We start from the raw sequence: 14,007 nt of genomic DNA on the forward strand, positions 1-14,007 counted from the left end.
TCTTTAGCGACCGTCTTATGAGCAAAGTCAATCCGGATTCACTTAACGTCCGTGGCAACCAGCAAGCAAGGTAAAATAGGGGCAAACTCACTTGGCAGCTATCTTGCTTAGCAACGGAAGTTGCAAGCTCAGTTTTGGGTCGTAATTTGAGAACCACCTGCAATAAAATTTGGGAAACTTGGCTTTTCTTAGCGTTTCGGCTTCTGTTTAACCTGATCCAGCCGTTTTACACATCTTACAACTTATAATTACAGTGATCCCCCGGGTATCACGATCCCGATCATTGCGAACGGGCTAAATCGCGATTTTTCAACCCGGAAGTCAAAACACCATCTGCGCATGCGCGCCCTTTTTTTCTATGGGCACGCATGTGTAGATGGCGCCGGGCAGATCAGCTGCTGGGCGGCTTCCCTGGGTCTTCCCCCTCTTGCTGGCGGGAGGGCGAGCGGCGGGCATCAGTGAGGAGTTTCCCCCACCGCCCACGCAAACTCCTCGCTGCCGCTCGCCCGCCCTTCGCCCGCCCACGCCGTTCGCTCACGCCGCTTCCCAGCTGAGTCCTGAAGCGAATTGGCTTCAGGACTCAGCTGGGAAGCGGCGCGAGCGAGCGGCGCGAGCGAACGGCTTGTCCGCCGCCTGCCTGCCCGCGCGCCCGTGGCTCGCCCGCCCTTTGCCCGCCCACGCCGTTCGCTTCGCGCCGCTTCCCAGCTGAGTCCTGAAGCGAATTGGCTTCAGGACTCAGCTGGGAAGCGGCGGCGAGCGAGCGGCGTGGGCGGGCGAAGGGCGGGCGAGCGGCAGCGAGGAGTTTGCGTGGGCGGTGGGGAAACCCCAGCGCCGCTTCCCAGCTGAGTCCCCTTCCCAGGAACCCCAATCTTCGACTCCTCGCTAGCGCTGCGGAAGTAAAAACACCATCTGCGCATGCGCAGATGGTGTTTTTACTTCCGCAGCGCTACTTCGCGAAAACCCGATCATTGCTAGGGGTCCTGCAACGGAACCCTCGCAATGATCGGGGGATCACTGTATTGGTTCTCTAACATTGTGAATATTTAATTTTGTTACATTCTTGCTATTCCCCCCCCCCCCCGTTGATTTTTTTTTTCTTTGGCAAGCTTTCAAACTCAAGTAGAAAGACACATGGAGGAGGAACCTCTGTCTAGCTAACATCTTCGCACTTACGGCTAGTGCGAAATTACGAGAACAACTGAACCCAAAATTGACGTTGCTAACTGACCTGAGTTTTGCTCCATTTTACTGGCTTTCTTCCCACGGCTGTTAAGTGAATCAGGGCCTTCGTTAAGTCAGGAATCCAGTCGTTAAGTGAATCTGAGTTTTTTTCACATTGACTCTGCTTGTCGGAAGGTGGCAAAAAGGGATCCTGTGATCCCTGGGACATTGTAACCATCATAAATGTGAGTCAATTACCAATGTTTATCGGACTGTTTATCATGTGACAATAGTGGGTTGCCATAGCTCTGATAGGGAAAATGGAGCCGCATGAAGGGCACCCGTAGCGGCGGTAAGTCGCAACCCTCGCCTGCGTTTTACCCTGGGGACAACGGTGTGTAAAAAGTGGTTATAAGAAGAGACGAAATCCAGCAGGTTCTGACAGGTTCTGGAGAACTGGTAGCACAAACTTTGTGTAGCTTGGAGAACTGGTAGCGGAAATTTTGTGTAGTTTGGAGAACTGGTAGCACAAACATTGTGTAGTTTGGAGAACTGGTAGTGGAAATTTTGTGTAGTTTGGAGAACTGGTAGCGCAAATTTTGAGTATTTTGGAGAACTGGTAGCACAAATTTTCTGTAGTTTGGAGAACTGGTAGTGGAAATTTTGAATAGTTTGGAGAACTGGTGGTGGAAATTTGCATTAGTTTGGACAACCGACAAATACCACCTCTGGCTGGTCCCAGAGCGGAATGGAGATTTTGTAGTATCCTTCCCCTTAACCGCATGTCCTTAAGAGGACATGTGGTTAGTAGAATTTGAGACCAAGTTATAAAGTGTTGTAATCATAGGTTCTTAGGCACTGAACATTGGGATAGAATATTGCTGAAGGGTGATGTTTTAGCCTAATGGGTGCTGTATAAACCTTATTCTTCCTCCATGGAAAGGCAGCAAAGTCCAGGCTGAGTAATCAAGCTGCAGAATCCATGACCACGTAGAAAATAATTAACTTGATATACAGCATGAAGATAACGTATAGCTAACTTCCATATAAGGAAATATATGCCTTACTCTCATTCCTTTGCTAATCACCAGTAAACACACAATCCATCAATGAAGCTTCCATTAATTATCTATAGGGAAGTCACGAGGAGGTTGCCTTATACAGCGCATGAGTGAATGGTAGTTGGGGGATGGCTTAATGTATGCGGCGTTCGCGGATTGGTTATTCTGTGCCACATGTCAGGAAAAGTGAAATACAATAAAAGGAGAGATCTCAATACAATAGAGGTCGTCTCATTGAGAAAATATTCTCCGTTGCTTCATTTTGATGTGGCAATTATGGCACCCTGTGCCTCCCTAGAGGTCGGCCCACTGGGGGAAGGGCAGTTTCCCTTCAATAAAGAATAAATTAGAATTACTTTATAATATGTAAATATATGTACTGCTCTTAAGTTAAAATGGTATATAGAAAATACGCCCCCATTTTGGTGGAGGGGTATGAATGTTGTCTGGTGGTGGGCGCTTTGTGCATTGAGCACACTGTTGTGTGAATGTTTTATTGTTATGCTGTTATTCTAAACACCAATTTAAAAAATTATTTTAAAAACCAGTATCCTTCCCACTGTAATGGGAAGGAAATGGGGATTTTGCAGTATCCTTCCCCCTGGAAGCAAAAATATCCCTCTTTTTGGGAAAATGACGCCTTTGGGATAACCCTTATTTAGGGATAACCCTTATTTAGGGGCGTACATAAGTGCACTAGGGGCGTACATAAGTGCACTGGTGTGCCTTTCGTCCCCTGTCCAATTGTCTTTCCTTTCTCTCACTTATCATAGATATTCTCTTTCTTTCATATATCCTCTCCTCTAAGTTCACTTTACCCTTATATATATTACTACATGTCTATTTTTCTTCCTATGTATTTGTGTATTGGACAAATGAATAAATAAAAAATAAAAATAAAATTTGGATGGTTGAGGCTCTCCATAGAAATGCCATTTTAAGCATCGCCTCACCGCAATAAAGGGATTCCTCGATTTACAACAGTTCAATGTTACGACGGTGCTGGGGCAAAAAAAAAGAGATTTATCACTGTTGTTGACAGTTTGTAGCATCCATCTCTGATCAAAATTCCGACACCCGGCATGACCGACTAATATTTACGACGGTCTCAGCACCCCAACCTCCTCTCCCAGATCCCGTAATTTCCCCTTTAACGACCTTCCCACAAGCAAAAAATTCACCAGATTCACTTAAGGAATGATCAACGGCAGGGATTCGCTTTAACCACTGTGGTGGGAAAAAGTCATAAAAAATGAAACGAAGCTCTATCAGCCAACATCTCCCTGAACCCCGGTAATGCCGGGCTCGATTGCGGTCTGTAATTCGAGCGCTACCCGTGGATTACAAAATTCGCCTTAAATCTGAAAAAAGAGGAGATTGAAAAGGAATAGTTGTTGCAATTGGAGGGAGAGGGGGCTCTGCTTGGATGCAACCCTCAAATCCCCCACTTCCCAAAAAAAGCCTCCTTGCAATTTACACTACCCCCCCCCACCTTACACACAAATCAACCCCCATAACACCTGGTTTGCTTTCACCCACGCAACTTGCATCTTGGTTTGTTTATGCACCCGCTGTCTGTTCCTCTTGTTTCCATGCCTCTCCGCTCTATTCCCCACCCTCATGTGCATGTGTGCTTGTGTGTGTGTCTCTGTGTGTGTGTGTGTGTGCTTGTGCGACGCAACAACATTTCTCGATCAGCCCCTTTCCCCGTCTCTTCTCTCCTTGGACGGCTCCGCCTCGCTCCCTTCCCCTCCCGTCCCTGGTCCATGCCCGTAGGATGCGGCGGCTGTTGCCATGGCAGCCGTCAGCCAATCGCCTCGCCCATCCTCCTGTTGCTTAGGTGATCGGGCAGCCTACACCAGGAGCTGGCCTTTTTACACACTCACTCACATACACATGCAAACACAAATATGCGCATGCGCGCTCGTTGAATATACACATACAGATGGACTCACCTACAGTTTTAGACAGGGGGGGAGTGAAAGGGAGAGAAAAAAGAATGATAGAGGGGGAGAGAAAGAGAGAGAGAGAGGGAGAAAGACAGAGAAAGGGGGAGAAAGAAAGAGAGAGAGGGACAAGGAGAGATAGAGGGAGGGAAGAGAGGGAGAAAGAGAGAGAAAGAGAAAAAGGGGAAGAGAGAGGGAGAAAGAAGGAGAGGGAAAGAGGGAGAAAGAGAGTGTGAGAGGAAGAGGAAGAAAGAGAAAAAGAGAGAAAGAGAGAAGGAGAAAGCGGAAGAAAGGCAGGGAGAAAGAGAAAAAGAAAGAGAAAGAGGGAGAAAGAGAGAGATGGAAAAGAGAACAAGGGAAAGAGAGAAAAAGCAAAAAAGAGAGAAAGAGAGAGGGGGGAGGAAGAAGGCCTGGTTAGGGGACAGAAAAGGATATGAAAACAACAGCTAGAAAAGGGAATCTTTTAAAAAGAAAGGAAAATTTAAAAAGAAAGGAAAAAAGGGGGATTTGGCATTTGAGAAAAATAAAGGCAGAGCGAGAGAAGAACCAAAAAGAAAGAAAATGCAGATGAAAAAAAGAGAAGAAGAAGAAAAGGACAGATAGTTTTTAAAAATTGCATAAATTCATCTCCCTTAATTTTGAGGGCTGGAGCCAAGATCTACACCCTCAACGCACCCAACCACCACCACTACCACCATAACAAGAAGAAGCCTTTTAATTCCTTCCCACCAGCCCCAAATTATTTTTATAATGAATTTTCCATCTGGGAAGCCCGATCACGATGGATTTTTTTTTTTAAACACGCTAAAGTCTGTGTGGGAGACTCAAAAAACAAAACAAAAAACCCAACACCAGAAGGAGAATGTTTTGTTCTGCCTCTTTTTCAAAATGGCTCCCGCTGAGAGGAATTCTCCTCTTGATCCACGGTAATCCTGGATCCCCTCTATTAAAAAGAAAAAAATATATGGTCTTTTTAAAAAAATCAGAATAAATCTACGCACATATTTTCCAACGAGCCAATTTTAGGCTAAGGCAGTTAGCTGGGAACAAAATCATGAGGTAAAATGAGTTTGTTAGAAATGTCGTCCCTCATTTAGTTCTACAACAGAGAGGTGTCCAATTGTGGCAATTGGAAGACTTGTGGACTTTGACTCTCAACTGCGGCTACCTGGGGAATTCTGGGAGTTGAAGTTCACCAGTCTTCATGTTGAAGGCCACAAGTCTTGTTGCCAAGTTTGGACATTTCCCCATGTCAATGGTTGAGGGAAACCATTGATGAGAGAGTTGTAAGAATGTACTGGTGTTTATTCTTTTCCCGAGGCACCACCACCTTCAGTTCCCCTTCTTACCTGGCGATGGCTAATTCTTGCTTCTGACGAGCCATGCTGACTGCTCTCCGGGCCACCTCGACGGCTCTGTCCACTTTCTCTTTGACTTTGCTCCGTCGAAGCGGGATAAGATTCTTCACCTTCCCGCTTACCAACCGGTTGACTTTGTACTTCCCTTCTTCTTTGGATCCGTCGGGGTAGGTGGTGCGCCCGTACCCATGTCGCCGGTTCCCCAGCCATTCACCCTCGTACCGCAGACCATTGGAGCGGCGACTCACCCCGTAGCCACTGCGCCGGTCGGCCCGCCATTCTCCTGCGTAGACCTCGGTGGAGGAACCTTCAATGGTCAGAGTCGAAGGCAGCTCAGGCGGTTCGGTCTCGGCATAGCTGAGAGTGGTGGCCTCGCTTCCCGCTGAGCTGACTCCTGCCTCGCTCTTGAGGGACCCTCGCTTGCTGCCCAGAGAGGCTTTAGACTCGGCCCTCCGCACCCTTAGCCCGCTTAAGAGCAAGGAACGCCGGAAGAACCCGCCGCTCTTCTTCTTGGTTCCTTTGGGGAAGTCCGGGTCTCCAGGGAAAGCTAAGACAAAGCCACCCCTCGATCCTGAGGCAGGGCTGTCCCCAGGGAGTGGTGGAGGAGGCAGCGAAGGAGGAGGGAGAGGGACCACCGGAGCATTGTGGTCGGCCTCACTGTGGAGAGACTCCAGGGAGGTTCGGTGTGGGGAGCGCACTAGGGTGGCTTGACGGTACGGGACACTTTGGCGCACTCCATATCCATGGCGCTTGCCGGATTGCCACTGGCCTTGGTAAGTACCTGCAAGGGAGGGAAATATGAGATCAACCAAGGAAGTTGAAGGACATGTAACATCTCTTGGACAAGAGATGTCCAACATCCCGGTCCAGCTAAGGAGGATCATTCAGGTCTTCCCACACCTACCAAGAAGGAAGAACTGTCTTATGAAAACAGGATCAAGAACACTAGATGTTTGTGCTGGAGACCACGGGAAAAATGTCATGGGTGAGGTTCAAGGACCTACGCAGGCATGTCTTCTCTAGAAGGATGGTTAAATGACATGGATGGGACTTCATTCATATTGGTTTGCCACCTCTTGTTCTTTCAAGAGCTTCCAGGATTAGTTGCTTATTCCTGTGATTACAAGGGTTAGGGTTGCTCCGAAGCGGGCATGCAATGTGCGTGTGAAAACATGCCATGTTTTATGGCCCAGTTGAGTTTCAAACTTGCCGATGAAATTGGATCACCTTTTAATGGGCCACATTACCCACACCACAACCACTTCTACCCATTATCTTGAGAGGCTCAAAGGGTGTTCTAGAGGGATTTCTACATGAAAGTGACGAAGCAACGGTGTGCGAATGGCATGTGAAGAGAGAGGTGGGAAGAACCGTCACCCCCATTGCCATTGCGATCATCATCCTCATCCTCACCCATTCCATCCCCACCACAACCATCCCCACCCAACACCAGAGATGTGGTGTTCCAAGAAACATCTAGATGAAGGTGTGGAACAATGGCGAAGGAAAGATATATGGAGGAATCTGACCAGCTTTTCTATGGACCACATCACAGTCAATCTCCACTAGCATTGCCACCACCACCATCATTACTACCATCACCTCCATCACTATCTTGGAACCCACAGGTAGTGTTCATCTACATGAAGACACAAAGCAATTGATTGATTGATTGATTGATTGATTGATTGATTGAATTGGATTTGTATGCCACCCCTCTCCGAGGACCGCGTGCGTGAGAACAGTGTTATAGGAACAGCATGTATGAGAACAGTGCATGAGGGAGAGGCTGGAAGAACCATCCCCAACACTGCCATCATCGTCCCCATTGTTATTACTACGATCATCAGCACCTCTTGCCATGGGACCGCGAGAGACGGTATTCTAGAAGAACACCTAGATGAAGAGATGGAGCAAGGGTGAATGAAAAGTATTCAGAAAAAACTGACCAACTTTCTTATGGATCGCCTCACCCTCAACCACCACCAGCTCCACCATTATCTTGGAAAACACTGATGGTGTGTGTGGTAGAGGGACATCTTGATGAAGAGATGAAGCAATGGTGTGTGAACAATATGTGTGAGAGAGGTGGAAAGAACGGTCACCACCAACGCCATCCTTACCCCCTCCATCACCACTACAACCACCTCCACCCGTTATCTCAGAAATATGGTGTTCTAGGTCTCCAACCTTGGCAATTTTAAGACTTATGGATTTCAACTCCCAGAGTTCCTCAGACAGCAAAGTTCACCAGGTTTAAAATTGCCAAGGTTGGAGACCCCTGTTCTAGAGGAATCTCCAGTTTAAGGAATAAAGGAATGAAAAGCATATGGAGGGATCTGATCAACTTTCTATGGACCGTATCACCCTCAATCACCACCACCACCACCATTATATTGGAAGAGATGGATATGGTGGTAATGGGGCATCTAGAATTCTAAATGACGAGATGAAGCAACGGTGTACGAAAAGTGTATGAACAGTGTCTGACCAAGTTTCTATGGACCACATCACCCACAATCGACATCTCCTTCCCCAGTATATTGGAAGACACTGTTGCTGTGGTAAACATCTAGAATTCTAGATGAAGAGTGTACGAAAAGTATACGAAGAAATCTGACCAACTTTCTGTAGACCACATCACCATCAGCACCATCCTCACCACAACATCACCTCCACCCATTACCTTAGGACAGGGAGGTGGTGTGGAAAAGGAACATCTAGTTGAAGAAATGGAGCAAGAGTGAGTGACCAACTTTCTACATACTGCATCACCCTCACCCTCCACAACCATCACCACCAGTATCTTAGAACATACAGATGATGTTCTAGAGTAGGGGTAGGCAAAGTTGGCTTTTCTATGACTTGTGGACTTCAACTCCCAGAATTCCTGAGCCAATCATGCTAGCTCAGGAATTCTGGGAGTTGAAGTCCACAAGTCATAGAACAGCCACCTTTGCCTACCCCTGTTTTAGAGGAACATCTGGATGAAGAAATGGAGCAAGGGGGAATGAAAAGTATATGGAGATATCTGACCAATTTTCTATGGACTTTCTATCACCATTATCACCTCCACCATTATCTTAAGACACACAGATGGTGTTCTTAGACTAGAGCAGTGCTTCTCAATTATCAAGGAAGAAGAAATTGCATCCCACCACGAGATGCAGGACCTACATGACACTTGTACTGGTATATCTGTCGCATTCCTTGGTGTTGTGTCCAGGGCAGTCCGTTCTAAAAGAAAACATCTTGCGAGTTTGAGAAGTTTGATTGAACTCTTGAGATGTTTTATTTTAGGAAGGAATGCCCTAGACACAACACTGAGGAACGCAACAGAGGTACCACTACAAGCGTCAGGTAAGATGCAAGTCCTACTCCCTGTGGCAAAAAAAGCATGTTCCCTGGGGGCATGCGCCGCCTCTGGCATTGCTCTGTACCCTCCCAGAGGGGTGCGCCCCATTATTTGAGAAGCACTGGACTAGAGAAACCTATAAATCAGGGATGTCAAACTGGATTTCTTTGAGGGCTGGATCGGCATAGTAGTAGTAGTAGTAGTAGTAGTAGTAGTTGTTGTTGTTGTTATTATTATTATTATTATTATTATTATTATTATTATTATTAATTGGATTTGTATGCCGCCCCTCTCCGCAGACTCCGTGAGCCAGCCAGGAGAGGGGAGGGAGTGCGAGAGGAAAGGAGATGAAACGGATACCTCCTGCAGCACCCTGCTGGCCAAAATAAGGCAAAGGGTGAGTACGCGTGAGCCCTTTGGGTGGGCAGTTTTCGGCCTCCTGCAGCAGTCTCCTGGCCAAAAAGGGGCCCAGATTTAAGCATCCTGCGGGTTGGATCTGGCCGGTGGACCTTGAGTTTGCCACCCCTGATCCAGACAAAGGGATTAAGCGATGGTATGCGGAAAGTATGTGGAGAAGAGGGAAAGAACCCGGGTTCTTCTCCAACTGCGCCTCAACAGACTTACAGAGGAGAACTGGGCATGGACACAACGTAGTGGGCCACGTGAACAATCAGAAGACAGAAATGACGTCAGGACCCACCAGACCTGGAAGGAACAACAGCCCAGCTGCCCAACCCTGTTCTTCTGACTCACCTCCATCCGCGTAGGTCTCCATCCCATAGCCATCCTGAAGACCTTCGCGCCACATGCCTTCGTAGACGACTCCCGAGTGGCTTTCCCAGATGCCCAGGTGGCCCTTCAGCCCATGGCACCACTCCCCCTTGTAACTCCACTTGCTCTTCTGCTCTGTGCCCAGGCCACTGCGCTTGCCTTGACTCCAGAAGCCCTGGTAGGTATTTCCACTGGGCCAAGTGTAGACACCCAGAGACTCGAAGCCGTGACTCCAACGCCCGCTGTACTCTCCCTGGGCGCCTGGGCCTGTGCACACCCCGTAGCCATGTGCCCGGCCCTCTTCCCAGTCACCCACATAACAGCCTCCATCATCAAACTCAAATCTGCCTCCGTTGGACATTCATGTAATGTTTCTCCCCGGCCAATCGGGCTGCAGTTACCTCCGAGTCCCCATACGCATCTCTGCTGCCCGTCAAACTCGTTTCTACATGGCTCGGCTCCACCGAGAACGGCTTCAGTCCTCCATGTCTCCCTCTGGACGGCCAGACAACGGCAAGCCGTTCTGGCCCAGAGACTCCGCTTCGGCTGAACTGCAATTCCAATTTGGCTAATGCCGGCTTGTTTTGTTACCGTTGGGTTATCAACTCCCAGGGAGTTGCCGAGGAGGAAGCCAAAGGCTTCTTGGCAGCCGCTGAGGTCTAGCTGTAGTAGGGCGAGCCCAACATTTAGTGGTAATGAAGGTGGGATTATATTAAAGTTTGCAAAAAAGTCATAGGCATCAAAGTGCAAAATTTGTGTGAATTTTTTTTTTAATCTGGGCGCAAGCCTGTGGAACCTTCACTGCTCTTCCTAGTATTTAAGGAAACCCCCCCCCAAAAAAATGTCTTCCAACTAGAAACAAAAGCAATGGTCCAGGAGTTATCTATAGATGTTCCTCAAGACTGCATGTTGTCTAGTTGGAGGTCCCGAGAATTGGAGATGAGTTGGACACCTGGAATATCAGAAGATATGGGTTTTCTGAGGTCTGTTGAGGAATCTGGTGGCGCCGCAGATAATCTAAGTGCTTTGTGGAGCCAGTTGGCCTTTCTTTGGCGAGGACCAAACATGCTAGTTTTTAAAAGAAATTCATTTGTGGTGAGTCTTCTTCCCGCTTCTTCAGCAGCAGGAGACAAAGTTTTGGTGACTACTTTCCATGTCCCAAGTTCAGGACAGACAATGTCTGGGTCTGAACTCTTTGGTTGAGAAGGCTTAGGGTGGTCTCTCGGTTGATCAGTGGTGACTTATGGGCGGAAGAGAACCAGAAGGCGGATCCCCAACCGCAGGTGACCATGAAGGCATGGTGACACTCCATTCATGGTGGGGCTGAGGGACCGTCAAAGTCCTCAACGGAGGCCATCCGTGAATGGAGGTTCTGGAATTCAGGGTCCGCAAACCTCGATAGCATCAAGCAGAAAAGCGGATCCTGGGATTTTCCTCCCTAGGGCCCATCAGAAGCAATCTAGACCATCCCCACACAACCAGCCAATCTCTTCTGAGTGGTGGAGAGGCAGTAGGGTTGGTGGTGGTACAAAATGTGGAGAACAACCTGCATTGAGACACATAAGAGATTAGGCACATACTCAAGTGAACATTGCAAAAACAGTGGAGGGGGGGAGGGAGGCAGGGAGGGAGGAAGGAAGGAAGGGAAAAGTGAGAAAGAAAGAGAAGGAAAGAAAAAGAAAGAGAAGAGAAGAAAGGAAAGGAAAGAAGAAAAGGGGAAAAGGGAAGGGAAATAATGAATTATGGAATTTTAAGTCAACAGTACTTCAAGTTATCAAGCCTGAGAGCCAGTAAAATACCGTAATGCCATGATGGCTACTAATAAAACTAAAATTATAACCCATGCTGGTTGCAAAAAGAGTGGAGAGAGTGAGAGAGGGAGGAAGGAAGGGAAGGAGGAATAAAAACAAGAAAAGAAAAAAGAAAGGATGGAGGGAGGGAGGGAGGGAGGGAAGGAAGGAAGATGAAAGAAAGAAAGAAAGAAAGAAAGAAAGAAAGAATTTATAAATTCTGGGATTTGAAGTCCACAGTTCTTAAAGTTGCCAAGCCTGAGAAACACCAAAATACTATGATAGCTAATAGAACTAAAATTAAAAATCCATGCATGTTGCAAAAAAACGAAGAGAGCAAGGGAGAGAGAGAAAGAGAGAGAAATAAAGAAGCGAAGAATTAAGAGGCATTGGATAAGAAGGTACACCTCTGTTGGTTAACGAGCCAAGACTGAAAACAACTCACAAGCGTTGCCTCCTCAGGGGAGACAGATGTGCAACAACCCCTCCTCCCACTCCTGTACACACACAAACACACACACACACACACACACACGCACAGAGGCACTTTTGTAAACAAGCACCCGTCGAAGCCATCCACCGCACAAGGCGGATTGACATCACCTGAGGAAGATCACACATGCGCGTGAGCACACACAAACCCACACGCATGTATCAGGCACTCTTGAAATGGGTGTTGTTGGTTTTTTAAAAAAAGACAAACACACAAAACAAAGCTTCCCCCCAAATCAACCCACATACTAGCTGCAAAAGAGAGAACGAGCGTGCAGGAATTCATGCCCAGTCAGCAGGTTTACACACTCACCCATGCACGCACAACCCAGTTGCACACACAAAATCCAGACCTGTGCACATGCTATCTATCTATCTATCTATCTATCTATCTATCTATCTATCTATCTATCTATCTATCTATCTATCTATCTATCTATCTATCTATCTACTACCTACCTACCTAACCACCAGGCAGGGTTAGGGAGGGGAACTACTGTGCACGCACCCCCTTTCTGTGAGGCTCACTTTTTTTTACACACCCAGGAAGAATTAGTGTCAGCTGCAGAGCCCGCCCCACACCAAACGTGCCCCACATTCGCCAGCAAAAGGGGGACAATCTTCACCAAGAGCTCACTCATAAACGCTCGATTGCCCATCGTCTTGCAAGCATGAAATAAGCCACGATCCTAAAAAACATGCTGGGAAAAATCCTGCAAACCTAGATGTGCACGGTGCATTTGATGGGCTGGAAAAAGACAGACAGACAGATATATATACAGTAGATAGATAAATAGATAGATAAATAGATGAGAAGGAGGGATGGATGGAGAGGGAGGGATTCATATAACGACCGCCGCATGCAGGAAAAGCCCAAAGCAACAGCTCTTCCGACGTCCGGAAAATATTCCCAAAATAATTCCACGCTTACCAGGTGTGGGTTCCCAGGAAACAGTCTGGAAGGCGAAGAAGGGAAGGGAAAAACAGAAAAGGGAAAAAAAAACCCACAGAAAACCTACTCGCCAGATCTGCTGGAAACGCACAGATGCACTTCGGAGACACACCCAAGGCGAGAGCCAGTAGATCGATGGAGGGGGATCTCCCGCTGGGAATACCGCTGGGTGGGGGCTGGGGGAAAGAAAAAAGACAGCCCCACTGAGGAAGCAGGAGGCGGCGGCGGGGTGGGGGGAGTCCTGGACGGGTGGGCGAGTATGGAAAAAAACAAGAAAGCTCGCGGGACCCTCCAAAAACGCGAAACGGGGAAGGGGGGGGCAAAAAAGGAGAAGGGATCAGGCGGAGAGGCAGACGAATAAGCGGAGGATGGAGGGACCGGGAGGAAAAAGCACGGGACACGGTTTGGGGGGAGGGAGGGTTGGGGAAAGAGGGATGGCTGGAATGGGAGAGAGACACACACACACAGAGAGAGAGAAGGATGGAGAGAGAGAGAGAAGGATGCAGAGCTGGAATTAAAGCCAGCTGAATCAGCAGAGAATCCACCAAAGGCGCTAAGCAAAGAGGATCCTGATGGAGGGGGGTGGGAGAAGAGAGAGAGAGACCTGATTCCCCCCCCCGGGTTTTGTGGTTTTTTTTTGCAAAATAATAATTTAAAAACACACACCCGCCTTGGACCGGTTTTTTTCTCTCTCTCCACCCCCCCCAGCCCAGCACACAATAAATGGGAGGGGGCTTAGGAAAGGCAACTGGCTGGGAAAGAGGGAAAGGGGGGACCAGGAGGAACTGGGGGGGGCATTTTCCTGCCGTTGCCCCCCTCCCACACAAGGCAGATCGAATCAGGAAAGATACAATTTTTTTTTAAAAAAAAATGAGAGGATCGGAATTATTCCGAAGGGAAAGTCCCTTGGGGGTGGGATAGGGGGAAATGGGGGGATCAGAAAGGGGGGGGGTGGTCTCCCTTGGGTATGGCAACCAGCCCACCCCCAAAATGCAGAAGGGGGAGTATCAGTACTGGATCGTGGGGGGGGGGGGCAGGGGGGGAGGAGGGGAGAGGTGGTTTCTGTTTGGGTTTTTCCGTCTGGTGGAACCCCTTTTGAGGGAGGGGAGAAAATGGGGTTT

General features: G+C 48.1%; 1 protein-coding gene across 2 annotated transcripts in view; it reads right to left on the reverse strand.

Moving 5' to 3' along the window:
* JPH4 (junctophilin 4) overlaps positions 1-12,956 on the reverse strand; it is a 40,386-nt gene extending 27,430 nt beyond the window's left edge. The window contains exons 1-3 of one of the 2 annotated variants that reach the window (XM_070729769.1): positions 12,866-12,956; positions 9,635-11,198; positions 5,518-6,307 (exon numbers count right to left, since the gene is read on the reverse strand). In XM_070729769.1, the coding sequence (XP_070585870.1) occupies positions 5,518-6,307; positions 9,635-10,013 (1,169 nt within the window). In that variant the 5' untranslated portion in view covers positions 10,014-11,198; positions 12,866-12,956. Of the gene's footprint in view, positions 1-5,517; positions 6,308-9,634; positions 11,199-11,887; positions 11,931-12,865 lie in introns of those variants that run through there. The other variant, XM_070729768.1, reaches the window with a different exon arrangement.
* Positions 12,957-14,007: the final 1,051 nt, after the last annotated feature.

This window comes from Erythrolamprus reginae, chromosome Z (genome assembly GCF_031021105.1).
Source record: "Erythrolamprus reginae isolate rEryReg1 chromosome Z, rEryReg1.hap1, whole genome shotgun sequence".
Taxonomy (NCBI): domain Eukaryota; kingdom Metazoa; phylum Chordata; class Lepidosauria; order Squamata; family Dipsadidae; genus Erythrolamprus; species Erythrolamprus reginae.